Source organism: Brugia malayi, assembly GCF_000002995.4.
Source record: "Brugia malayi strain FR3 genome assembly, contig: Bm_v4_Chr3_scaffold_001, whole genome shotgun sequence".
Lineage (NCBI taxonomy): Eukaryota > Metazoa > Nematoda > Chromadorea > Rhabditida > Onchocercidae > Brugia > Brugia malayi.
This window is the reverse complement of record NW_025062477.1, coordinates 6,725,460-6,753,277: the sequence shown is the minus strand read 5'-3', so window position 1 is coordinate 6,753,277 and position 27,818 is coordinate 6,725,460. Positions and strand designations below refer to the sequence as shown.

The window sequence follows — 27,818 nt, the reverse complement described above, 5'->3', positions numbered from 1 at the left end:
AAATTCATTGGATAATGTAAATTCGAAATTTCATGCAAGAACTGAAAGTTGTATGGTAGCAACAATGGCTTATACACGTCATTACGAATCGACTACCAAGCAATTTTTTGCTTTTTTAATATTAATAATAACAGCAATAATTATTATTAGTAGTAACAATAATGATAATTAGCAATAGTAATAATAATAATAATAAATCAATAAATAACAACAATAAATAGATAAATAAATAATAATAATAGTAATAATAATGATAATAACAAATAAATAATATTGGCGCTTAATTTTAGCGGTTTAAATTTCGATCGCTTTGTGGATCGATTTGATGAGCCAGCATTGGATAAAATGCGCCAGCAGTATTGGACAGCTAAACAATTAATCAGGAAGAAACTGGGGAAAAAGGTTAGTGATGGTTTACTTGACTGCAAATAGTAATGCTCAAGGAGCATTTTAAAATTTGGCCATAAATTTAAATGAAACTTTAAAATATTTCAATTTCAGGAAGATGAGCATTTATTAGCTTCAGATGCGGAATTTGATACAAAAATATCTCTCTTTCAGTTCGTTCAAGAAACATCTGACCAACTGCTTTGCTGTGTCGATGACTATCAGCATTATCTAAGCGGTATTTTTTCCACAACCAAATCAATCAGTCATAATTTATTCAACATTTTTGTGTTTTATGATTTCAGCATTAGAATTTTTATCAGAAATTTAAAAACTTGTTGATACTACTACGTTTGTTTCTAGACTTTATTTGCAGTATGCCTTTTTCATATGTGTGACTTATATTTTGAAATCCCTTAAAAAGCGCTACCATTAAAAAGTGGAACTTGTCTTCAGAATTAGTGCAAGTGGAATTTAAACTGAGTAAAATGTTGAAAGAAAATGGTGGTGCGGAAGCGACTGCTGCTGGCCGTATTATGATAGCTGTTGCAAGAGTTTTGGCGCTTTCAGTTCATCACAGGTTATTTCTAAAACATATCTTCTCAAATCTAAATTTATAACCATTGAATTGTTGAACAAAATCGTTTTTTCCTGATTATGATTGGGTTTTAGGAGACTTAAGGAACTGTCATTTCTCTGCTTCTTCTAAAACTGGGTAACTTTTTATGAGCTGAATTAGCAATAGATCCTTTTTAGTGTTATATTTTTTAAAAAAGATTATTGACATACCAATCTGATAATTTCTGCTGTTATGAACCAGTTTAAAAAAAAAAAAAAGAAAAACTGATTGCTAGATTGCAAATCCGGAATCCTCTATTACGATTCTTTGGTGAGCTTCATGTTTTCACGGAAAGAGCCATCTTGGATTGTTCGGATACAGTGGATGCTGCGGAAAAAGCTAGGACTGGATACAGAGGATCATTATTATGGATGAAGAAAACGAGTAAAGAGGTAATAGCTCTTGAGATGTTTCTAGAGTGAACTCCTTAAGTGTTAATCAATTTTTATTTTACTTCCACTCAATATTATGGATTCAAAGGACTGCTTTGTCTTGCGAAGTTCTCAGTCGTGCGTGATTTCGGTAAAGCCTTATTTATTTTCCTGGCAGCTTATCGACTAGTTTCCTAAGATCGGACTGGATATCAAACGTTTATGCTGCTAATGCATCTATGTTTTCTCCTCTTCCTGATTTTCTCATATTACAGCTTGACCCAGACGCAGAAAATATTTTGGAAAAATTTCGTACAGCGCAAAATGTTGTTAGGCGAAATAAAGAGAAACTGGATAGTTTGAAATTGGATACTCTTCAGAAAGTTGATTTATTGGTCGCTAGTCGCTATAATTTATTTTCGCAGGTATTGTATAACTAAAACTATTTTTCAAATTGAAAAAAAAAAAAACATTATTCGAAACTCATTTTCTCCAAAGGTTGTTATTTGATGTAACTTTGGAGATAGTAGCTGGTCGTCAAACTATTTTATTCAGTTACGATTCAATCTGCAGCCATTTCATATCATACATAAAATATGGCAAATGTAGAGAAGAGAGAAGCGACTAATTTCAAAATACTTAAATGAAGCAATTCCATACATGCTTGTAACATTCTGCCTTGAAACTTATGGCATCTGTTGTAGCTTAGAGTCAAATTTGACTTTCGTATGCTCAAGAGTATGCTTCCTTGTTTGTTATTGTAGTTGTTATAGATGAATGCATTGAGTAGAAGGTGTGTTGTAACGATTTTATTCGCTAGTAACGCGATAGACAAGTGCAACAATACACTGATAATTTCATAGAGTATCTACGAATGCGATCAAGATGAATAAATTGATGGAGAACTTAAGAGATTTAAATGAATGTGGGAGAGCAGCCGAATCATAACTTATTGGTACAAAAAACTGACCAAGGCAAAAGAAATAAATCCTTATATAGGGTAACAAGCTCATAATTATATTGAGTAAAGATGATCTTTACACTTTATATGGAAGGAGATGGGTTCCAAAGCCTAGGCCCTGGAGATTCGCGAGACTTATTCCGAGTTCAGCAATTCTTATTTGAAAATAAATTTCCTGTTCAAATCCTTATTGAAATCCATTTTTTAAAAATAGCTGAGCTTATTCCCTTCTGATTGCAAAAAAAAAACATGAATATAATTAAATCCTATTATTTTAAACTAATTGTTGCTCTGCAGATAGATTAATATTCAGTGTTAATGATTTTTGATGATACCGAATAACTCAGAAAATTGCACATCCCATTTTAATTCGACTTATAATTCAGATTAATAATTTAATCTGTTACATACTTTGACAGCTGTTGGAATCGTATCAGAAATTATTATACAATTATTATGAACAAACAACGCTGGCATATGAGAAGATTTATGATTTTGTGTCTAGTCGTAAACATTACGAATTTGAAGTACTAACGGTAATTATAACCTAAATTGTGAATACTTTTACTCATCATATTTTTATCATTGTAGGAAACGAAGGATTTTTTCAAATGTTGCTTCCAATCAGAAGATTCAATAAGTAAATTAATGATGAATAAATTCTCCAACAAATAAGTTGATAAGTTTGCAGGATCTGCTTGAACCTTTAAAAGAGTTTGCTTGTGAGAATGACGACCAAATTACAACTATGGAAAGGGGACGCAAAAGGTTTTTCTATTCTATTTTTAACCAAACCTTAAAAAATTTTGCAGATAAAAGTGGTAATCATGTTTCGATATCTTTCAGCTTAATTGAGCTCGATCACTGTGAACAGGAAATGGAGCAAGTGCTACAAGATTTGGAGAATTTAAACGGACACGATTTATTAAGCAATAGAACAGAAAGTCCACTGGGCTTACCAAAAGGAAGTCAAAATGGAGATATCATTGAACCAACAAGTGATACACCAATGCAAACATTAATATCAGTTAAAGCAGAACCAGGGAATGTAATATCAAGCACTGCATTCCCATCCATAGCTCCTCCACCAGGATGGAAGTTAAATAGAAATAGTAAATCTCATATTTTAGTCTCATAACATTTTAAAATGAAAGATCTCAGGATTAAGAATGTTGAGATTTAACAATGATATTGGAATTTTGGCTTGAAATACGTTACATATTAAATTAAATTTACGACAGTTTGATGCTGTAAATCCTAATTTAATGCCGTAAAATCTAATTTAAGAGATTAACATTCTTAATCCTTTGGACATCACAGATCCATCGTGACCACTTTTATTAAGAGAACAATGTCAGAAAAAATGAATTGATTTTGTCGCTTATTGTTCTACTTATTTCTAGTGGATCGCTGTTCAACCGATCTGATGGATTTACTGTCTTTGGATGATGATGCTTCTGGAGTAAACTCATTCGCATCTGACTGGTCAAAGCTAACGACAAGCACAACTGCACCTGTTTCAGTAAATTCCTCATCTTCCGTTCCGCCATCTTCGTCATTGTTAGCTCTACCGTCGCAGCTGCTGCAGTTTCCTTCAATGGAAAGCGATTTCCCAAATCCGTTCGCAGATTCAACAGATCAGAATTTCGATGTAAGTTTAATATTGGAAAATAATGGAATAATTATATTTCCACACTGGGACTTCAAGTCTGAATTGAATTTTGAATGTAACTCTAGATTTGTTCAATAAAACCTCAGCGTTCCAATTTACAGGTTTGGAAAGGATTTTTGAAAGAACTTGAAACAGCTGAAGTCAATAGTAGTGAAGTGTTTAAAAATTGTTGACTTGGCAATGGTCCAACTTCCCACTTCTTGCGGAATCTCAAATGTTTCATTTATGTTTATAAAAAGAATAAGCTTAAATGGTCTCTCAAGTTTTATATACACATATAGAGCAATGAAATACAGAGTATTCCAAAATACGATAAACTTTTCATTTCATCTGTTGAATGCTCCATGTATTTGTCCCACACATTATGGGAATCAAATGCACATTTAAATCAAAAGAAACATTTTTTTTTTCTGAAATTCTATTTTTGAAATGAGATGAAACAATTTATTACGATTGGGAATATCAAGTTAGAAGTACTTCGGTTTTCGTTCCGATATTTTCAATAATGACTTCAGTAGGCGCTCGTTTTCTGCTTGGATCCTTCTTTCTTCATCACGCTATAAAAGTGTTAGATTGTTATGGTGCTACAGTGGTTTGAAATGATCATTTCAAAGGAAACTTACCGAAAGTGTAATTGAAAGCTAAAAAATTCCGATTAGTGGAATCGTTCCAGTAATCAAGCTTAACGTTTCAGGGAACGATTTCGTTCGTGACAAAACTGAGGAATCAATAAAATAGTTTTGATTCCTGAAGTTTACTGTATCGTACTGATAGACAAGCGAAGAGAGTCTAGATAGGTAATAAAATTTGCAGGAGGAATAATTCAAGTTTCCGACAATATCAGAGAGGTTCAAAAATTAAAAAATTTATTATCTAAGGTTCCTTACTGTTTAAAAAACTTCAATAAAATATTTTGAAAATTTGAGGAATGAATTATGCAAAAAATAACCTTTTGTGATGACATTTTTAGGCGTGCTGGCATTGATTTGGATCGAGGTCTGCTTTCGACAACAGGCTTCGCTTTGAGAATCTTGAAAATAGCTAAAGACTTAGTAAACTGAGTAAATTAATTTTGAATTATCAAAAAAAAAGTTAAAGATTTGACAAAGAAAAAGATGCATTCGTCTTTAAATGATCAATATAAGCACAGGCGGTATAGATAAAGATCAGAGAAATTCAAATAGTATTATTTTGCAATTCATCATGAGATAATAAGTTATAACGCGTAAAATCTGTAAATTGCGTAATGCAAATTGGAATTTAAATTTAGTGTGAGATTTTAAGTTTTACGTACTCTTTCTTTATGCTTGATAAATTGATATAACCTCTCATGACGAGCCAAATTACTCATTGCTCGTGTCGTAGATGTCGAAATATCTGAAATCACAATTGCCCGGATGAAAATTTGTATTATAACGAGAGTGCCATCTGTGAGGGATTCAAATAGATTAAGTGAGTTTTTGAAATAAATTTGTTAAAAAAAAATAAAAGTTAATAATTTTCTTGAATTGATTTAGAAATATATACAACTGAAAGCATTAATAATATCTGAATAGTTGTCAGCTCTGATATAATATTTCAGCATCACTATGGAAACAGCAAATAATTGAAATGAAAGTCATATATATCTTAAATAATCTTGCCCACTTTTTTTTACTTCCTTTGTGGAGGAGAAAAAGTGCGGTCTTATCGTCTAATTCTTAGACTCATAAACTAATTAATTTTTCAAACTTACTTTCTACTTCTCAATGAATCAACATTGCTTGTCACTATCATTATCAGTAAATCATTATCATTGTTATTTAGGAAATAATCAAACATGCTGTGATGTAGAAATATATTATTTAAAACTAATAAATGCTTTTCTTAACACCAAATAACGGACAGTATTGATGACAAATACACTGTTTAGAAATCGTTGCGATATTATGAATTATGAATACTACGCTCATTCAATTGAATTTTACTCATTTCGTTTCACAAATTTTGTCATAATGATTGATTCAATGAAAGAATGTTTCTACAGTAATTGTCGAACAATTTGTTTCTATTCTGAACTCAGTTTCTTGCACAATCACATCATTGTATTCCATTCATTACACAAAATTAAATTGAATCAAAATTTAGTGAGGCATTGGAGAAGTGCTGGAAGATGCTCTAATTTAATCGCAATCTAGTCCTGTCTTCGATATTTTTCCTGTTTCACTTAATGATAACTATGTAATTTAGTTTGGTGGACATTTCACAAATTTGATTGGAACTTATTTCGAGAGAGGGAGAGAAAGAAAAGGAGGACAGACAGAGAGAATGTCTTAGAGAAAATGCTCACTTTCTCTTTTATCAAGTGCCAGTCGATGACAAATTTAAATGGATACATGCGATGTGGTCTTGTTAAAGTATCTGTATGTGCGTGTCACCGATATGTGTCACCAGCTGTGCTGGTCAATAATTCCCTTTGCTTGATATAAAACTTACAGAGGTTGCACTTTCTTCTCTGCGCTGCGCCACCAATATCACACAAATGCATTGTCAGGCGTCAACAGTCAATCAGTTTTTTATTTCTAAGACCAATATGGCTTGATATATTTTTAATTTCTTTTTTTAAATGATTATATAAATTGAAAAGGCACTTCAGCTCATGAATCATTCATTGTGGCAGTATTAATCAGTGACAGCTAATTAATCATTCGGTATTGAAAATTAAATTTTCCTGATAAATTTGATTTATGAATATTGCAGAAACCAATTTTAGTTTGATTTAAAACGTATGTTTCCCATTTAGTTTTTTTCCCTTATTGTTTTTGTTTTGAAAATAACAAAATGAAAACTGAATCAATGTATGCATTAATTTATTCTCAATTTCTTTACTGATTTTCAGTGACGATTTCATGACTGCAATGCTATTAAATTCGTCTTCAAATTGTAATCATTCATTTTTGAAAAGACTTGTAAAATCGCAGAAGAAAAAAGTATAGTAGCAGTTTGGTGTTCATGAAAAGGAATGAATAATACATGGATCATCAAAAAGGAATGAATATTTGCGACATTAAAATCCAAAAAGTTTTTCTTGATTAAACGAAATATTTGCTTATTTTCCCTAACAATAATTTCATCGCTCTCCATCTTCAACTTATCATATACAGCCATGTATGAATTAAAAAAACTCGCCTTCTTCACTTGCGCAACGTCCATTTCTTGCTTTGTAAATCGACCGAAGACCAAATTACTCTTCCTTCTCTTAGCCTTGGCTATCTTTCTAATAAAAAATACTCGAAAGTTATGTCAGTGTAATTTATTTTTCACTTCAAAACAAAGAAAAACATGTACATCTTCCCTAATAAAAATATAGACAAACATTGGAAAAGTGATCATTACCATGCTTTGAAACTTCATTTTCAGACAAAGTATAGTCCTAAAAAACGTGACATTCCATACTTTCTATTCGTGTGGCGTAGTCAGAAGGAACCTACGTGAGTTTAAAATATTCAAAATATCCATTTTCAAAATATCACAGTTACTATACGAAGTTCAGTCATTTAAAACTTCATCGAAATATATGGATGGATTATCCTAAATTCACATCTAAATTCTGTTTCATCTAAATTTGTTTTTTCATAAATCTCAAGAAGTTTAAGAATACGGTTTTAAAAGTTAACATTTGAAATTAGTTGTAAGAAAACTGAAGCAGTTTTCAAGACGACAATAAATAAAAATTTTGTCACAAAATGTATGTCCACTACATTCCCCTGCTTTCCATACTTCTCATTTGTAATCCATCTGAATACCTGTATGATTCATTGATTATAACCTTGAAACAATACTTCTACGGTGTTAATGTCAAATGAAGTAGAGTAACTAATTTCTAATTTCCTAGCAAATTTCCGAAATTTTCAAATATCACATAGCTAATTGCCTTTTATGGTTTATGCGTTTCAATTTTTGGATAGATTCAATCGGATGCTCTTCTGTTTTAATCAAAGGTACTCAGTAAAATCTTCAACACTTTTCCTTTCAGAACACAACCATCCACTGATTCACATTAAACGGCCAAGAATGGCATGTCGAGCACCAACAGAGCAGTCCATCGAACCGCAAATCACTTATCGCTTACTTTAATTAATTAATGTTCAACAATCATAATTGAACTAATAGAAACTGTTCTACCATTTTCCCAAGAAAACATGCTGTGGAATGCTAAAAATTTACAGTTTCGCTTTATACAATGGATTCAGACAAACAATAGAAACTTTTTAAAAGTTGAAAGCTAAATGCTGAAAAAGTTTACATTCAATTTCTAAGAGTTTAGAAGTTTTAGATGAATACAGTTTAATATTAACACAAAACGAAGTGAGATAGCACTTCGAGCTGGAGGTTGTGAGTTGGTAAGTATGGTACGGATGAGTAGAGGAGAAAAGAGTGCCCAGAAAAAAGACAAACGCAATAGGCTTTTTCTGAGTATATTAAAAAACAATGTTCAGTTCAACTTTTACATAAGTCAGAAGTATCCAAAAAATATTTAGGCCATTAATAACGGCGATAATATTCAACCATTAAATGCTGCACTTTATGCTTTACCGTTAAATGACTATTTCTCTTGATGAAGGGGGGAATATTTCGGACTCAAAAGTTCTTAAATGCAGCTCTCTTACAATTTCACTCTAAACAGCGGTATATATCTGCTTCCTTCATTTATTCAGCGTTTCGGCATGCAGTTCATCCTTCAACTTCTAGTAAAGTATTGCAGATAATTTAAGTATTCCAAAACGCAAAATTTATAACAAGCATAATTTGCATAGTAAATCTGCAAATCCACTTTGCTTGAAGAAGCCTACAATTTAACTAAAACTTGGGAATTCCATAAATGACAAATGCGATTCATCGACTACTCTGCATCACTCTTCTCATCTTTGTTTCGTTTCATTCCATTCATCCTTTAGCCGCGTCACAGAATGATTGACAAGTGAAACACAATTATATCTTCATTTTGCTTTCTTTTGTGCGGAATTTCACATTCTTTTCTCAAATTGTCAAATTTTGTATCTGTGCAATGCTTGAAAACCGATGATGTTGCTTTTGTTTATCGGCTATCAATAAATAAATAGCACTGATAACAAGAACGTTAACAATGAGTACACAGTGATAATTATGATTACGATTGCGAGATAGTGATAGCAGTGATGACATGGTGATAAAATGGAGTGGGAATGACGGGAGATATTCTGTTCAATTCCATATGATTGATAAGAAGTGATGTATTGAGATAACGAGAAAGTTGCACAGACCATCCTAATGAGTTCCGAAATATTATTTTCTTTGGTAGATTAGCTCTCCGAGATTTATAATAACACTGATATGCTAGAATAGAATCGGTCGCGTTGACAATGTTCCGAAATTTAACTAGACAAAATATGACCGACAATCTCAAATATTCAAGCGCTACGTAAATAAGCACCAACTCATTTATATAGACGATGTTGAATTATATGTCATATTACGTATCTCAAAAGCTTTGTAGCTTTAATTAGGCTAAGTTTGACATTAAAAAAATTGACTGCAAACTTTCCGTGTACACATCTGCAAAATTAATGATGTGAGTTGTGTTTAAATTTTAGCAAGCAACTGAAAAATGAAATTATACACCGAAAATGGTCAGTTATCACATTTACAAAAGGGAAAATGTTAGGAAAATTAGACCGTTAAGGTATGGAGACAGAGTCCGCAGCATATGAGTCGAGTATCTGATCACAAGATGAGCAAACAGCAAACATGACTTATGTCAGAGTACAGCAAAGTAATAAAGTAAAAAGACAACGGCAATCTTTGACTTATGTGTACTTTGGTCTCTACTTATTACTTCATTTATTTACTAATTACGCGTTTCGCATCTCATGTCATATTGAAGACTACTATCACCAATGATCGGGTCATCATGCGGGTTTCTTAACCAATGAATAAAACAATGATACGTGATGGCTCTTCTACACGTGTCATCTCTATATCGTCGGTTGGTGACACAGGGAAGTGATCAGAAAGGACGTCTGATAAATGGGGAGCATAGAAAACAGTACCTACAACTGTATGGGATGGGATGAAATCAGATCAGATCGAGTGCAGCGACATATCAAGCAGTCCTCCCAGTGTCGCCATCGATCAGAAAGGTTCCTCAGGCGATGGAGAAGGGCAGAGGGCACACTGCCCTCCATTATGTGTGCTCTCCTGCGGGATAAAGCCTTGCAAATCGTTCAATACGCTTTTAAACTCCCTTAATAACGACATGTGTGTGTGTGTCTATGTCTCTGTCTATATATATATATGTATGTGTGTGGTGTACAGACTGGTCTGGGACATGCACCACGGGTATTAGGGCAGTGCACTACCATGCAATCGAGGAGTTGTTGAGAGGGAAAGCGAGGGCTGCAGCAGGCGCTTTTCCTGTCTTCATTTCCCTTTGGGTAGTAGCTTCGTCTGCAGGTGTTGCTGATTTTCCTTTGGATGGCTGACCTCTCACCCTTGTTTCTCATGATTACTTCCTTGGTGGCACATTATTTCTGCTCCTTCTCCCGCTCCATTATTCCTTCTCAATTTTAAGTGACTCTTTTCTTTTAAAATGTAACATTTATCAAACTACCGCTAAACTTTTCTCACTTTATTGCTTTCAAAGTTACACTATACAACGATACTGTGACAGAACGGCTTTTTCAGTACGAAAAATACGTAATAGGCGATAGGTATTAGAACTGTTTCCACGCTCATTTGATTTCGATTTCACATTTTAGGTGGAAAGCTTCCACTATCCTTTCTATCAGTTATTTTGTCAAATAATGTCCATCCATCACTTCCATTCGTTTTGCACATTCAACAGTTAATTAGCAATGAAATTTAGCTAATACTTAGTTGCTCACATTTTTGTCCTTCCACTTTTCATATCTAATGATGCCTTTGCTGTATGCTTTGCAGTTGGCTTTCCCACTCGAATATTTTTGAGTTGACTGATTTTTTGATTAGATAGAGGTTTCGCTTGATATTGGGAGTTGTTAGTGTAATAGTGATGATATCTTTCATATCTCTCATTATAGTCATGGAGATGTCGTGATTAATTTAGGTTATTTGAATGTGAAACCTTCAAATTAACGAATTCTCTCTTTCGTCAGAAATAGTTTTAAGTAAATGACCACTTTCTTTTGAGGAAACAAAATTATGAGAGTGCGCCTTTTTCATCCATTTAAAAAACTTGCTTGATTTCAGTGAAATCTACCTGAACATACACATACATACAGACAAAGTATATGAATATCCTACATTTGCCTTCAAATGTTTCTGCTTCTTTTAGTATATAATATTTGTTATAAAGGATTTGTTTCTTTTCACCATCAGTTAAAGGCTTATAAAGGTATAATTTGTCCAGCAGAAAGAAGCTTAACATCCATATAACTTAAGTCTACTTGAAAGAATCGGCTGAATGACAATTGGTCAGTGGATGATCAAAAACCATGAAACCACTCTCGGTGTTGATGATAATGAAGCTGATTTACAGTTTCTCTTACAATACCAACTTCTTTATAAAAATTTAAAATTACATTTCATACTGTTAATACTTATTGGAAATAAGTGTCACAAATCAATTCTGTAAGCAAGTGGAAAACAAAGAATCAATACAGGACGAGAGAAAAAGATAAATTAGAGCAATTCCGTAATTCCGTACTTTTCCATTTTTTTCATCAAATTTCGACTTCATTCCGTCCATCTCGAAAAAATAAATAGTTACAATTTCTATTTTTATTTTTTTTCGAATTTCCCTATGACAGCCTTATTAAATCCTTCTGAGAGATTTGCCACAAAGTCTGCGCTAAGATATTTGCTGTAAGGATACATGTTCTTGATATTTCATTAGTCTTGTAGTTAAGACAAATTAAATTTATAATTAATAAGTATTGTCCTTCAATTTATTGCTTAATAAGGTATCGAATAAATTGATTACTATTAGGAGTTGCCCTGAAACTTGTGGCATCTGTTGTAGCTTAGAGTCAAATTTGACTTTCGTATGCTCAAGAGTATGCTTCCTTGTTTGTTATTGTAGTTGTTATAGATGAATGCATTGAGTAGAAGGTGTGTTGTAACGATTTTATTCGCTAGTAACGCGATAGACAAGTGCAACAATACACTGATAATTTCATAGAGTATCTACGAATGCGATCAAGATGAATAAATTGATGGAGAACTTAAGAGATTTAAATGAATGTGGGAGAGCAGCCGAATCATAACTTATTGGTACAAAAAACTGACCAAGGCAAAAGAAATAAATCCTTATATAGGGTAACAAGCTCATAATTACATTGAGTAAAGATGATCTTTACACTTTATATGGAAAGAGATAGATTGTAATGTTGTCAGTTTTTGATGACTATTGAATTAGCTAACCTTTACAATATTTCGATTTTGCAAACAAATTTAGAAAGGAGTAGTTTTTAACATATTAAGCTATGCGCATACTCTTTGTTAACAGTTGGAAAATTCTAGATAAGCAGGTAAGCTCGGTTACAATGGGAAGATGAGTGTTGGATAAATGATTGCTTGCATAAGATGCAATTTGAAACAGTTTTATATTTCTTTAAAGAGTGTTACAAGTTTTGGTATTATGAATTAATACAATTTTGTTTGATATATTTTGTAAGTTATTTGGAGGCTCGCGAGACTTATTCCGAGTTTCGCGACAGGAGTGAACCGAACCGAACCGAATTGAATTGTCTTATCACTTCATAAGACGTCACTGTTGCAATCTAGTCCAGCCATTTCATTTTTGAGGAACATAAATTGTTTGTAGAAATATTCCACGGGATACCGATGCTTTGGTATGTAGCAACGCAATCCCACACCACTATGAGCTGTTATACGGGGAGTTTATTAATCTTCGTGTCATTCGTCCACCACTTATGATACTTACCGCTGTTACACATTACTATTGTTATTTCTTCTCATACTTCTCATTAAAATCAATTTAGTGAATTGTATATAAATATTATTCCAAATTATTGTTAACTTTCATTCCAGGTGTCATCGCGGGTACGGGAAGATGTGCATATAGTGTATAGTTGATTACCAGAGTTGTTGATTCCTTGCATTCTGTCTTAAATTTTCTTGTTATCATCCTCTACTCTTCCATACTTCCCCGTTCTCTTGCACACTTTTTTCTTCCTTCAATTTCGGGTTATTTGAACGGCACAGAGCTGAATAAGTTAACTACAACAAAAAGCACACAAAATGGATTGTGATGCTGAATTCAATGCACTGGTTTCCATGTATCAAAGTGTTGTACATGACATGAAGGTGTGTTTATATTCTTTTTCTCAACGTTCTCACGACGGTTTATGTCGAATGTTTATTAGGATGAGGAATAGGTGCAGGACATTTCTAAGTATGGAAAATGGAATGTGTAGTCGTATTTAGGATGGAAATTTATAAATTTTATTCATTAAGAATATTCTTGATATGGAATTTTGTTTTAACATGTTGTGTATCATATAGAGTCAAATATTGAAGTTACATTTCGGTCATCCACTGGTTACAATTTTCGCATTATGCAACGCCATTTTTTCTTTTTTGTAGTTGACATATCCAGCATGGGAAAATGTCGCTCAGAAAGCTCTTAAACTTGCGTCGCAAATGAAGTCGACTTTGACTTGTATGAATGCTTTCATAGATGCTGTGCAAGCTGTTGGTGATGTCGCTAATAATTTAAAAGGTATGTTTAATAGTTTTTCATCATTTGTCCGCTATAAATGTTCAATTAACTCAAATTGATGCGTCATTATATAATTTGATAACCAAATAGGTACCATATTTAAAATCCAAACGCAATATTTTTTCTAATAGCGTTTATATTTTTTTTTTCAAAGTTTAATCTCGGAAATGAAATTTTTCGTAAAGGAAAAGATACTTGGGAAATAATTTGCTGCATGTTTCCGATTCGTCAAAAAATCTTGAATGTTAATTCACTTATTCTTAATAATAGTTATTGTGAATGCTTATTTGCTCATAATATTATTTTGAGAATTTTTCTTTCAGATATTTATTTTATATTTCCACAAACTTCTATTTATTCAAGAATAATTACTTTGATTCATCTGGACTTGTTCCTCAACTTATGTAGTTCAGTTTTGGTGATTCGAGTAATGAAGATTGAGAGATTGGATTCATGATTCAGGTGCCACTCGAGATATTGGTGCATGTCTTACACGTGTTTGCATGCGACAGCGATCCATTGAAAATCGTTTGCGTGGTTTTGTGGACTCATTAACCGATGAACTGGCCATGAGCTTGCAAAACAAAGGTACTTATTGGAAACAACGAACCACGGAAATGGATCGACATGCGAATAAATTTTGTCGAAAGGTGAATTGCAAGGTACTGCTGTACATTTTAGATATCGTGTAATCTGTTGATCATCCATTCATACATATATATATATATATATATTTCAGTTGAACAAAAATTTCAAAATCGAATGCGAATTTTGAATTAACAACTTCAAAATTAATTCGGTTGCATGTTTTGACTCATCAATGAACAGGACTGACTTAGTTTTTGATTATTCAGTTCTAATCTTAAAGACTAATATTTCGAAGGCGCTGAAATTTCTATGGATATTTTCCCGACAAAGCAGTTTAAATTTATGTTTTCTGGAGTTAGCAGGCGAGACATATTATGAGCACAGTCATCATTTGTCTGGCCAGTGAGTTAAATGATAGAAAATAAGCGAAAGGACACAGAATATTCATTATAGCTGTAATAACTTCTACTAAGTTCTGTCTGGGCCACACAATGGTCCTTTTCTCTCAAAATAAGCCAATGGTTTTACCCTCTTTGAAAGACAGTTGGCTCGGGAAATAATCCTTTACTATTGATAGTTTTTGAGTTGCTCCTAGAATTTATGGTTACAGTTACAGTGCATAGAATTTATGGTTAATCATTATTGTTTATTTATTATGCGTAACAAATGGAATTTTTTTTCTTCTTGAAAGTGAATAATATGTATTTTGTTTTTATCACAGATCCGTTCACGTAAAGGCGGTATAGATTTAAGCGCTGTTGATGAACAACGTCGCATCTCTCAAACTTTGCTTACTGAACAGAGGAATCAAATGTCATTTTTTGTCACAGCTCTACTTCCTGTTCTTGTAAGTACTGTATCGAAACATACTTGAACTCATCACTTTATCCCCCAAACTCTTTTTCTCAGATCCAGTGAGTTAATTGATATGTGTAGGAGGATTTTATCATTCCTAGTTTTTTGAAGAATGATATTGTTTGAAATATTGAGATTTCTTTAATCCTAATCTCTCAAAATTAAATTCGGTATTATTGATGGTCATAAAAAATTTTGACTTTTTCTATTTCAGAAAATATTATTTCAGAACAGTCAGTTGGGGCTTTTAGATGAAAGCAGTCATCTTCGACAGGTGACAGATCATTTGCATGTCACGATCCGATCTGGCAAGGCTGCAACAGTCATTGATACTATTTTAAATGACATACATCAAGGATCAGATAATTCGTGGCGTAGCTGTTTATCTAAGAATGCTAGTCGATCCTTTTGCATATACAGTGGCGATGATATCTCAAGGAGAACACCATCGCCAACACCCAGCACATGTACATGGCCAACTGCAGTGGTTGGTAAGATCTTTTTCGATATGAAGTTAAAGAATACTTTCCATCAAACCAGTTTGTTTGATTCAGCCACGACTTTAATGATCAATTCGTATTTTATGATTTAAGTGGACAAATTTTTTGACTTGTATGAAGATCTAAATATTTGTATCACTGTGTAGTGGAATTATGTCTGTGGACCACTTTCATTTATTTTAATAGCTTTGAGTTTCAATCTCATATTTACGCTTGATATCTCAAAAATGTCAAGGATCATGTAGTAAAATCCCAGTTATAAGTCTGAATGAATTTTTTTAATCACTAATGGATGGATGAATGAATGAATTATTCTTTCTCTTGAATTTCAGGTTTTTCATCCAATTCGACTTCATCGGTACGGGCTCATACAATATCAGTAGTAGAACAGCCACGACGTACAGCCGTTAATCCTCGAACTTACGCACCTCCATCTCCATCACAGCCATTGGAATTTGCATTAAAAAAACCACCTTTACCCAAAAAAATCATTTCTTTCTCCAATTCCACTGTTTCTGCTGCTCCTGATTTTCACGGGTCGTCTGTTGAAGTTACTATGGTAATGTAAATTCTTGAAGTCATAAACGATTTTAACTAATCATTTGTATGACTGATATCAGGATTATTGAAGAGTTATACCAATTAAAATTTATGGGTTATATCAAAATGCGACTTTGATTAATGCTAAAATTATATTGAACCGTTATTGTATAGCTGCATTTAGTTTCTTTTTAGTCACTGTTTTTTTTTTTTTTTTTTCATAAAACTTATGTTGCTGTTTTTCATACTTTTATTGCAAAACAGACATGGAATTTGGATAATTTGATAACCTTTTCCAGACTCCTCATCATAAAGGAACCCTGCTATCATCGTCATCGGCAAATGTATCAGATGAATCAGTTTTAAGGCGACCAGCAAGGCCATTAAGTTTTGCATATGAAGATATAACAACACATCCAAACGGGACATCTCTTATAACTCGTAATGGCCATGTGAATAATGGCTGTTTTACAGGAAAAGATGGCTAGTTTTCACATATTAGAAGTTCAGTTTTTAATAAAAAAAACCAATCCATAAAACTATGAGTATCGCTGTTATTGCGGCAGCAGGATTGAAGTTAGAATTATCTTACAGATTTTACTGTTCCAGTGATATCTGTTTTGCAAAACGCCTTACCTATAGTGATGGATTCAAAACATTTCCATTTCGAAATAATTTATAAAATGCATGAAAATATAAATGTTCACCACTGCAACTTTTTTAAATAGTGACTTAGACCTGGTTGCTTGCAGATAGTGTTTGTTTTGTTTTTCCAGCAAATGATCAAACAAAGGCGAGTGCTTCACTGATTGCTGAAACTATTGAACAGATCGATAAACTGGGTTCGGAACTTGATTCTTACTGTAACACGGCAGCTGTTTCTGTGACGCATCAAACAATTCGTATTCGTTCGGGTAATTCCCAATGATTGTGATAAGATCAAATTATATATTCTTTCCCGATTTTGTCACCTTCTGATAAGCAAGATTTGTCGAAAAAAGTTAATTTTAGGTAGTTGTAAACCCCCACCACCACCAGAACGTCGGAATTCAACAATCACTGCGGCAACACCGACAGCCCCATCAGTCGCCGAGATACGAGCCGCTGGTGGAACAGCAGGTTCATCCGATTATGCATCATCAATTGCTTCATCTGGTGAATTTACTCGTGAACAGTTCTCGATGCGATACGTTTAATTGGTGTGTTGTTGTAATTTCATGTTTTGATAGCTTTTCCATTTTGTATATGGTATGACTTAATTTCTTTCATTCCAAAAATTTACATGAAAAATAAGAGACTTAAATCATATCAAAAAGGGGAATGGTTCTTGGAATCTGAGTGGGTATACTCTCGATCCTGTACTAAAAGAATAGGCAAGTCTTTGGTTTTCAGATTTAATCACGGCTTTTTTTTTTCACATAGTGTAAATAGGCCGCTTTTAACTCCAAATTCGTAACGCTTTTAACGCACTTTCATAAACAGAAATTGCACCGATGAGGAGCACATAGAAAATGTTCATTTCAAAATGCGTGATGAAATGAAAATCTTAGTTCAATAAAATTTCATGTTGGGTGAGAAACGCAAACTGTTGTAAATAATGGATTGGCAGTTTCTTAATAAAAGAAATATAAACTTTTGCATGATTTGAAATAAAATGATGCTATTTAATTAATGACTAAGTTTGTGAAGCATTCCGAAACTCGTCATAACCAACCATAATTTGTCTTATACAGAGTGCTCGTATTATTTGCATAATATTTCGACTTCCCAGATTATTCAATCATTTTTGCATGTATTGTGCTACTTTTTCTATAGAAAAAAAAATATTTCTCAATGCTTTTCTGTCCCAAAGTTTGCTTCTTTTCAGGTAATAGGTTTTCTTTCTTGTGATGTATCCGCACATTCACAAGACTATTCCATTCTTGTTATCTCTTTCTCATATATTCATATATAATGAGATCGTATTTCCTTCACTTCGTCCCAACCATCTTCGTTTTATCATTGACGTAGAACTTGATGCTAGTAATTGTGTTATTTGATGTACTAAATGACTGTAAGTTTCTCATAATCCTTGTTTAAAGCGTAGTGATATAAGGATACCAGTAAGGAAATATCGATATCGAATAGAGTAATAATTACAGTTAGCTCAAATACTCGAAACAATAAGCATAGCGGTAAATTTAAAAAAGCAAACAACTGCAGGAACTGAGGCGTTGTTTAAAATTCTTATCTTTGCTTTTTAAAGTTGAAGATATCTACAAATACTAATGGAATCAAAACTATGAGCTTCACTAAAAAGTGACATCAGTTAGTGACTGGTTAAATATTCGAAAAAGCACCTATGCACTTCGTACTCAATAAAATTCTCATATTTTTGCTAGTAGGATTGAATTCAGTTTGCAAAACTGACACCGCAGAATAAATAAAAATAATTTTTGCATGTTGGGTCATTGTTTCGCTGAAGGGGCTCGAATATAGCCAAAATTCAAGCGAAGCTGTTCCAAGAAAATGAAAGTAAGGATCGTTTGTGGCGCCAATCGAACCCATGCTGGTATGAAACCCTGCAAATTACGTATTAAATTTTTACAGATTCGAGAACCTAAAGATGAGGTAAGAAAAAAAAAATGATTTACCTTGAAAAAGCCAGTTGGTCCAAGTTTTGCAGTATATAAGAAGCAGGACAGGATACTCTGCAAATGTTCACTCAATCTTCACTTTAAATTTAGATATTTTTTTTTAAAGAAGTACACTAAAGGGATGAAACACAAATATTACTATTACCAAGCTTAGTTCGATGTTGCGCACCGACAGACAAATCAGATTTCTTTGCTCACTCTATATACACCATATAAATGAAGTATAAAGTAGTAAAAAAAATTTACAGTGAACTGGCCGGGTTTTGCGTTCATCATACGTGTTTTCATAACATCTAGCGGTTGAGTTAGAACTGTCGCAATCGATGCCTTAAAAATTTTTCATTGGTTTTGTTGCAAACTATACTAAGTGCAAATCAAATTACGTAAAAAAAAAAGTGATTAAAGTTATATAAGGAAATAGTATATGATACCGCAGCAAATGAAGATCCGAAATGAGTTGTTGGAGTATCCTTGAAATAACCCGATGCGATGGCGACTTGCTTGATTTGGTCATAAAACGATAGCTGACCTATGGTCATAAAAACAGCTCTAGATGTTGCCATTGCAGCCCCATTAAAAAGTTTAGTGATGCCTTCTTCACGCATTACTCGGAACAACCCATCAAAGGCATGCTTGTAATTCCGCCGTTCCGCTGGCGGTAACTAGAAAGAGTTGTAAATAAATTTTGGAACAATACCTGACCAATGAGTTAATTAATTAATTATTAACTCATTAGTTAGATAATGCCGACTAACTAGCTATATCATGGTCTGATAACTGCAAAAGATTTAATATGTCGCATTCAGCATTAAATCAGCATCAAATATAAAACTGACACCCAAGTTTTCCCTATACTTCCATTTCAGAATAAAGTTATATGCATCATATCTGTTATTCATCAAGACATGGGAACGATCACTTGTTTGAAAATTTCTACACACTTAGCGTTTTGCTGGAGATAAAAGATATTCTAATCTTATGACACTCTAATGCATTTAAAAAGAGTACTACGAACCTTCACATCATTTTGCATGCGCACATTAATCATGTCTCCAGGTGTGCCAATGAAACCACCACATGCTCCGCTCATCCCCGCCATCGCAGCTTTCTGATAGAAAGGAATAGTAGTTGAATCTACAATGCATTTAAATAACACACAGAAGATGAAGGCGTCTACTGTATCCCACAAATTTTTTTCCCATGTTACACTCTGTAATTGGAATATTAGCATAGTTTTATAATAAATAATAAAGTATAAATTACCCAACCATTATAACTTAGTCTAGCTACTCGTATCACATATTTTCTAATCTAGGAGCAAAATCCACAATAGCATCAAGAAACCGTTTCCAAACCATTCTGCATAAACGTATCTCACAAACAGGTTCATCTATTTTTACCTATTTTTAACCGATAGGAATAAATAAGAAACAAACCACCCGGGAACTGCTTCTTCAACTGCTCATACATGCCAAAACGTGTTAAAGAATAGGTCATCTGAAAAGCATAAATATAGCAGCAATCTGCTAAGAGTACGTATCCTACTGTTATAATCACTAGATGCACCTTATCTTTATTACTGAAGTAAGACTAATACAAAATCCCTTGGAAAAGAAGCACTACTTTTAAAATATTTTGAAAATCTTTACTGATTCATTATATGCAAATTCTTAAAAAACCGCACATTTCTCTAATAGTTATCGGCTACTCTTTTGTTAGTTATTTAACATCCAAGTAAAATCACCACAAATAATTAACAAAATGAAAATGTTTCGTATATTACCTGTCTTAACAGAGAGGCTGAAATGCCATTATAGAGACCTCGAATGCCATCGCTTCGAATAATTTTCATCGTCATTTCAAAAATACCAACCTGACCATGTTGTTGAGTTTGCAGATGTACCTAAAAGACCTTATGGATCATGATAAGAGCCTTCACGAGTACAATACTGCTTGGCTAACCTTAAGTAAATCAAGTGGATGCGTGCACATTGCTGCACCAGCAGACGCTGTACCACCAAAGTACCATCGACTGAGACGCTGTTCCCTAGACTGCACTGACATTGTTTCTGCACCTGCAACGTTCGTCGAAATCATGAACGGTCAACCCTACAACAGTAATGGTCACTTCCTGCACCGCTAATAGCAACCCTCTCCCACCTTTCACTTCAACTAGTTAGCACTCACTTCTGCTCCAGCTATTCCGTCCGAAAGGCCTCACCGACCTCAGAAAGACCGGAAGAGTAAGGAACAAGGATAATTGCTGCTCTTTCCGCTATTTCTCTGCTGCCTCTGCGCTGTATGACTGCACAAGGGAAGAGAAGAATATGCGTTCACTCAGTCGATTATCGCAACTTCTCAGCCTACTCGCGAGTGACCTTTCCTGAAGCGCTTCCTGCTTTCTCATCCCTCTTGCACTTCTCCACTACCTTATCTCCTGACTATACACCTGTACTGCACATACTTAACAGTCTATCACATCCAATTAACTGTCTAGTCATTGTCACTGAAAATTTTCTAAAGGAAGGGTTGTTACATGCTCAAATTTGAGTTAACTTTTCTGTAATTTATCTATAAATTTCGGAAGAGAAAAAGAAGAAAGAGGACGATCGACTTGACTTTTGCACTTTCAATGACTGATTAAATGATTCCTGCCATCACTAACATATTCATTATTTAAACAACTCATCGACGTACTTTCAGAGTTATTCTTAGCGGTGTCGTGTTCGATGCAGGCTGATGGACTACTTCATATTAAATGTGAACACATCGATCAATGACTTCTTTATTCTACATCTTCAAATGCTGTTAAGGTTAACTGTTACCTGTCAGTTACCGTCAGTAATAAAAGTTGATTGGAAGTCTGCGACTGTGGTTTGATCTTCTAAGCAATAATGTGGTAAGATTTTACATTACACTTTCATTCATGAAGTCACTTACTTGCTAGGATTAATTTGGATTTTTAAATTAATACTTACCCAGTCTCTATGACTTGTGGATTTTCTTTTTTTTTTGTCCGAATCGTTCATATTCCAAAAGTTTTCAATGATTACGGCACTTTATCTATGTTGTCCAAATGGTCATTTGTATCGTTTTTGTTTGCGCTCTCGCACCTCCTCCCTTTCGTGGAAGGTGCGAATATTCCAAATGGCTCATACATGCCTTGTAAAATTTTCTGTGACAAACTTTGTGTGTGTATGTATGTACGTATGCATATATGATGTGCGTGTATGTGTCTGTATATGTGTATGCGCATTCATGTGCGTGTAGTGTGTGCAACCTGTTTGTATCCTTGACGATAACATTACTCTTCTCTCGGAACTTCAACCAATCCCAGCACTGTCCTTACTAATATCAGCGCTCATATTCTGCTACAATTTTGGAAATTAAATCAATAGTACTTAATTTCCGAATTAGCTGTTGAAGAGCCTTTACCATTAAATCTTGTAAAAGCATGTATAAAAAATTCGGTAATGTCTGCTGCTAATGTCTATTTCAAGAAAGAAGGCCGTATAATTTAAGTAAACCCGTTTTGTGTCAGGTCATGAAATAAAGATATTATCTATAAATTTTATTCCTAAATGACAGTCCGTGGATGATCAAGAACAAATAGTGGTCGAATTCAGATTTTCCTTCAAACAACTTTGTGTGAAGGTAATGATATCTTTTAATGAGTAATTTCAAACTGTTTATTTCATTCTCTTCATGTTGTAGAGTACAGTTCTTTATTTCATTATAGAAGATATTATTAGATGAAGTTAAATACACATTTTAGGTGGGAAGCAAAAGACCTATATATTCATTTGGGACTTAGTTGGGTTTCCGCAGATTGGTTGACATTGTTTCTCACTAAGCTATTTGTTATGTTGTCTGTAATTAGTTTTGATGAGTGCTTTCAAATACCATAACCATACAGTAAATGAAGAACAGTTCAAAGTAGTTAAGAAAAATCTGTGTTTGATGAGTGTTTATATCGTTAAATAGGGTTAAGAATTTACTGTTTCTATTTTTATTAATTTTAGGAATATGGGTAATACTGGATACAGGGCACAAAAGGCAGTACTGATTGGCTGTTTGGTCCTACTTCTTATTGCATTGGGTACATCTATCATTGCTGTTCTCTCGCCTTCATGGCAAGTGGTCGATATACGCGAATTCCGTGCACAGCATCATGTAAAAGATAAATGCATATTTAACTGCTTGATTTATCTTCGCTTACTTTTTCTTCCCTTTTTTCATCTCTTCCCTCACTGATCATAGGATTTGCAGCACGGTTTATGGCAAGATTGCACTCGCCCGCGTCATCATTCACACCCAGTAAACAGTGAAGAGTACAAGGAAATGCAGCAAACTACTTTATTCTGCACATATAAGTTTGATCATAATGCTCGAGAGATTATTGATGAGAATCTACTGGATGTAAATCAAAATAGTGCTGCTGGTGAAGCTGAGTATCATCAGTTTTTTGGTGATTCCATTTTTTACTTTGCACTTCTTTAATTTAGGATGAGACGTTAATAACTATTGTCAGTAACTCTAGAATCATAGTGTTTGTAGGTTGGCAAAAGGCTGTGTTAATATGCTTCATTGTGGTCTTTGCATTTAATGGACTGGCGCTGTTGTGTGGCATTTGTGCTCCATGTAGTAATCCTGTTGCTGTTTTCTTTACTATCCTCATCTTCATCTCACGTTCGTTATTTTACTGTTTTTCAGCTTATTTAATTGCTAATCATTGAATAAGATCGGAGTTAAAGAACAGTCAAAACTGAATATTTAGATTATTCCGGCTATCTTGTTTGATTTATTCAGCATTTTATTGGATCGTAACACCTATTATTGCAGTATTTTTTTCGACTGTTGCAAATGCGATATTCTTCTTTGCTGCACATCGAGTTGACAGTCGATTTGTGCATGGACTTGTTGGGACTTACGAGGTCAGTTGCTGTTTACTGCTTTAGCTTAGGATTAGAAATGGTCGAAGAGGCTCAAGCGTGTCATTTTCGAATTTTAGGGCCGATTATGTATTTATCACGTTCAACTATATTCCGTACATTACATTAGCTTTTTCAATTACCGATAAAATCATAGTTGAGTTTTTTATGTTCGAACTCAGATTCTATAAGGCCGAGTGAATTTTGAAATGATTTTAATTTCTAGCAAGAAATTGGTTCTGCTTTCTATTTGTCGTTGGCGTCGACGTCTTTGCTATTATTTTCATTCCTTCTGTCATTGGTATCAACATACTATTTAATTCAAGATGCAAACAAATCGCATGATGGATTAATCTCACCAGTGATGCGCGAATTGGTACCATTATACAACTCTACCAGGCACACTGCTATTTAATTTTGTTGTTTTGTTTAATTATTGGATTTTTTTATAATTGAATATGGCTTTATTGACTTCATTTTGAATTTGAAAGGTGGAATGTTTGATAAATTTATCAAACAAACTCGAAACTGAAAAACTCTCTGTATTGCCTTATGTCCGCCATGCGACTATATCACGTTAAAGGGAAGCGGATGTGTTTGAATGACTTATAGTGATTTTATGGGCAATATTTAACTATGAATATCCTCAGATTTTCAATATAATGGTTTACTAGCTTATGAATATGTAGAAGGGTGAATTGCGATAATTAGAATATTCAACTATAAATATTACTGCAAGAAGTTGTTTCTAGTACTATATGTAATGTTTTCATTTTTTTTCGGGAATGCCCTGCAATTTCATTGAAACCTTAAAACAATAAGCAATAAAACTGCGACAACAAAGACTTGATTCGATGAGTTCTTCCCTCACTATAAATTTGTTTTGGCAATAGTTCCGCTTGTCTTGCATCCTGATATACCATAATTACTGACATGTTCACCAAAATAGAATAAGTGATCATTGATAGTGTAGTGCCGATAATAACCATCGCTGCGAAAACAGAATTTTCAACAAGGTTCCTCATGAGAAGTCGGAAAATGGAATTTTTGTTCTTTTCAAAACGCAAAACAAATCAGACCTGCAAGTTTTATCCTCATTCAGCGGTTGACCCAAACAAACCCTATGTGGAGGGGTTCCGGTCATATTTTCAGGATACCAGACTTCAAGTCCGTGATGATATGGTCCAAAGCCAAATCGTGAACTACATTCAAACGTTCGTAGGTTGATTAAACAATTTGGAAGATGAGGTACCTTAAATAGATGCAGTATCTTAAATCGTTCCTAAATTTCTTAAAAATTTTCCTTTTTCGAACTTTTTAAATCGATTCTGATGATTTTGTCGACTCGATTTGCCTATTTCATGGCTTTATTTGCTGTTTTCTTCCTGTATCAGATTTGTGATGACATAAAAATGAAAAGTGGAATACAAACCTTAATAATTATAACTTATAGAGTTTAGCATTTTAGGACGTATCATTTTTCATTCAATGTCATAACACAGCATTATAATTGATAACTTACCAGATCTCCTCGATGTACAATGCGGAAACTGGCAGGTACCAATGTATCATGAACGAATGCATAGTCTCGATTACCTGTCCTAGGTTCACCAAATGTTATAAGTCGAATATCTATGTTAAGCTTCCTGTTAGCATAAAAATATGCAAGATGAGCACTGGCTAAGGATGCAAGCGAACCTCCAAGTGAATGTCCGGTAAATATTATCGGCCGAGTGCTATTTGTCTGCAAAACGTGCAAATGAATATACCGATAATAAGATCATTCGTAATGCCCTGATTTGAATACTAGATTTATAAAATAAATCCGATCCCAGAATTTTCGAATAAGTTAGAACAGACCAACAAATCTGCCTTCACTGTTCTTCTCAGCATGTGCCATATATCTTTCCAGACAGATCTGAACGCCGCATTGAAATAACGTTGCACCGATCCGCCTGCAATGAACTTTGCTTTTGGTTCTGCCATAGCTGCCAGAACTTCAGCAGCGAGTTGAAGTTTGGAGTGTGTACCGCCAAATCCGACAATGACGTGAGTGGGGGACTGTGATATGTAATATAGGCACTGAAATTATATAAGTTTCACACAATTCTTTCAAAAAAAAATAATCGGACAATTTGTTATGACTATTGGTCATTTGAAACTTGAATGCGCTGGGAATTTGGCGAAAATACCTCATCATGTAAGTGGTCACACGATACATTGCCTTGTTGTAGAATATAAGTACCGTAATATTTTGCCAGACAATTCAATGGATTTCTCGAGTACGCTGCAGCTGCATGCTCAAATACAAAACGAGCAAATTGCGGATCATATTCTTGAAAAGTGATAGCAAATTGTATTTGTAACAGTGTTAAGAGAAAGTTTATTAGTAAATTAGAACACATCACATTCCACAAAATGTTTTTTTTTTTTTTTTTTGATCCTACTACTGCAACTGCAATATTCCTGAAAGTTAAAGTTTTTTCAGCGTAATTAACAAGACACTGTCTTCAGCCACCGAATATAGTTGTGAGATGATACATTACATATGGATGGATATACAACAGTATATAAAATCTTCTGTTGCGCAGCATCGAACCAAACTGCTTAAACTTCAGATCGTCTTACATTCTATTGACTCGTCCGATGACTATGTAACTGATGATCATGATCTGACTTATGAGTTATCTGAATCTAACAATCTTATAAGATAGTTGTGAAAAAAATCTAGTAATAGTTGCAGACATTTTTGCCACTTGATCATATCAGTCGTTATCAATTCTACTGAAGATGAATGGCAAAAAGCGTTCAGAGAATGCTGCCAACTATTATTGTGTCAGAGACGATTTAACATCCAGCAGTTGTAAGGTGGTCCACCCATCATTCATTTACTATGTTTGCAAGGTGTTGTTATCAGTTCCGATAAAGCAGCAGCAATCGAAATGAATGAGTGGACTTGATAACCAGAGTAATTATTCATTCTGAACTATCGTTTCATTCAAAGATGCTTCCGATGCTTATTCCCAAAAACTCATTTATTAAATTTTAATGAGCAAATATAATAAATATTATCTTGCAGGCCAGTAAACATGCAAACCCCATTCACCTATTCCAAACTTGAATGAGATATTGTTATCAAGTATATCACCTAAACTCACATGTTCTGATATCGCGAGGGCAAAAGACACAGAACATATTCACTTTAATATGAAGAAAAGAAAGCTCAAGGCCTTCAGACTAGTAGGATACGTACCGATCAATAATATAATGGTAGGGTGCCATGAGAGATGGCCTTGTGACTCATTTTTTTTTTAATAAATGATCAAATGTCAGCGAATCTCAATAAAGTTTGTCCTTTAGAAGTTTGTGAAATGAAGAAGTCTGACTCTCGTTGATGTGTGTACACGAGAGAAAAATTGAATAAACAAATGATAACTGTTGAAGGAGTTACACAGCTTAAAGTTTTCATTAAAAGTGTGAAATATAGGCAAATCGTAATTTTTCAATTCCAGATGTCTATTAATAAGTGAATAATATATGTAGAATGTGCAGGAAATTAACGAATCATATGAGACATACGGTATTCAGAAAATTTGGCAAGGAACTAAATACTTCATCTTGAAAGTGACCTCGTATTCTGATTTTCTATCTTGTGAATTTCAATTCTTTCACATTTCTTCCTTCTATCAGTATGGGTTACAGTGAAGAAGTTGGAAGTGAAATAAAAAATAGCTAAAGAAAAATTGTCACTGATCAAAAACGTTCTAGTTAAATTCATAGATCCTTTGCCAACTTTATCATCGATAAAGAAAGTTGGTTCAAAAGCTGTACTTTACTTTCTAAGCCAACCTAGATGATTTACACTGATATCATGTTAAAAATTGCCGTGTTTTTTCCTACATATTCAACTATTAGATAACAATAAGCAGAAATAAGCATGAAATTTTAAATCAAGTTAGTGAAATGTTGGACTGATAAACAATTCTTTTAGATTAAGCAGACATCTACCAGCTTGATGG

General features: G+C 33.8%; 7 protein-coding genes across 9 annotated transcripts; 4 read left to right on the top strand and 3 right to left on the bottom strand.

Moving 5' to 3' along the window:
- Nucleotides 1-64: 64 nt before the first annotated feature.
- On the top strand, nt 65-4,183 carry Bma-ric-19 (Uncharacterized protein; the record flags this gene model as incomplete). Its single annotated transcript, XM_001900978.2, has 11 exons — nt 65-99; nt 291-402; nt 502-625; nt 844-967; nt 1,242-1,398; nt 1,653-1,802; nt 2,758-2,874; nt 3,030-3,106; nt 3,185-3,450; nt 3,742-3,989; nt 4,112-4,183. 11 exons carry the CDS (start codon nt 65-67, stop codon nt 4,181-4,183), a joined length of 1,482 nt encoding a protein of 493 aa, XP_001901013.2.
- A 294-nt stretch (nt 4,184-4,477) lies between these two features.
- Nucleotides 4,478-5,361, bottom strand: Bm1016 (Uncharacterized protein; the record flags this gene model as incomplete). 2 transcript variants are annotated; one of them, XM_043080217.1, is made up of 3 exons in its annotated part: nt 4,478-4,567; nt 4,960-5,040; nt 5,305-5,361. In XM_043080217.1, the coding sequence occupies 3 exons, from the start codon at nt 5,359-5,361 to the stop codon at nt 4,478-4,480; spliced, it is 228 nt and encodes a 75-aa protein (XP_042936151.1). The 2 variants fall into 2 exon arrangements, with proteins under 2 accessions (XP_042936151.1, XP_042936152.1); XM_043080218.1 differs by lacking the exon at nt 5,305-5,361 and having other exon boundaries at nt 4,960-4,992.
- A 1,970-nt stretch (nt 5,362-7,331) lies between these two features.
- On the top strand, nt 7,332-8,053 carry Bm1015 (Uncharacterized protein; the record flags this gene model as incomplete). Its single annotated transcript, XM_043080216.1, has 2 exons — nt 7,332-7,480; nt 8,026-8,053. The coding sequence occupies 2 exons, from the start codon at nt 7,332-7,334 to the stop codon at nt 8,051-8,053; spliced, it is 177 nt and encodes a 58-aa protein (XP_042936150.1).
- A 5,215-nt stretch (nt 8,054-13,268) lies between these two features.
- Bm5097 (Uncharacterized protein) lies at nt 13,269-17,428 on the top strand (the record flags this gene model as incomplete). The annotated part of the gene is made up of 9 exons (XM_043080215.1): nt 13,269-13,334; nt 13,614-13,749; nt 14,212-14,411; nt 15,059-15,184; nt 15,422-15,683; nt 16,025-16,251; nt 16,532-16,697; nt 17,009-17,146; nt 17,244-17,428. The coding sequence occupies 9 exons, from the start codon at nt 13,269-13,271 to the stop codon at nt 17,426-17,428; spliced, it is 1,506 nt and encodes a 501-aa protein (XP_042936149.1).
- Nucleotides 17,429-18,679: 1,251 nt separating this feature from the next.
- Bma-slc-25A10 (Uncharacterized protein) lies at nt 18,680-20,965 on the bottom strand (the record flags this gene model as incomplete). The annotated part of the gene is made up of 8 exons (XM_001900975.2): nt 18,680-18,793; nt 18,866-18,922; nt 19,115-19,195; nt 19,300-19,530; nt 19,884-20,002; nt 20,305-20,365; nt 20,652-20,771; nt 20,831-20,965. 8 exons carry the CDS (start codon nt 20,963-20,965, stop codon nt 18,680-18,682), a joined length of 918 nt encoding a protein of 305 aa, XP_001901010.1.
- A 1,484-nt stretch (nt 20,966-22,449) lies between these two features.
- Nucleotides 22,450-24,214, top strand: Bm2345 (Uncharacterized protein; the record flags this gene model as incomplete). Its single annotated transcript, XM_043080214.1, has 8 exons — nt 22,450-22,455; nt 22,495-22,522; nt 22,891-22,898; nt 23,036-23,041; nt 23,138-23,336; nt 23,426-23,557; nt 23,711-23,802; nt 24,026-24,214. The coding sequence occupies 8 exons, from the start codon at nt 22,450-22,452 to the stop codon at nt 24,212-24,214; spliced, it is 660 nt and encodes a 219-aa protein (XP_042936148.1).
- Nucleotides 24,215-24,669: 455 nt separating this feature from the next.
- Nucleotides 24,670-26,204, bottom strand: Bm3683 (Uncharacterized protein; the record flags this gene model as incomplete). 2 transcript variants are annotated; one of them, XM_001900973.1, is made up of 5 exons in its annotated part: nt 24,670-24,790; nt 24,879-25,051; nt 25,322-25,543; nt 25,660-25,881; nt 25,992-26,204. In XM_001900973.1, 5 exons carry the CDS (start codon nt 26,202-26,204, stop codon nt 24,670-24,672), a joined length of 951 nt encoding a protein of 316 aa, XP_001901008.1. The 2 variants fall into 2 exon arrangements, with proteins under 2 accessions (XP_001901008.1, XP_042936147.1); XM_043080213.1 differs by lacking the exons at nt 24,670-24,790; nt 24,879-25,051 and adding an exon at nt 24,873-24,878.
- Between the last annotated feature and the right edge of the window lie 1,614 nt (nt 26,205-27,818).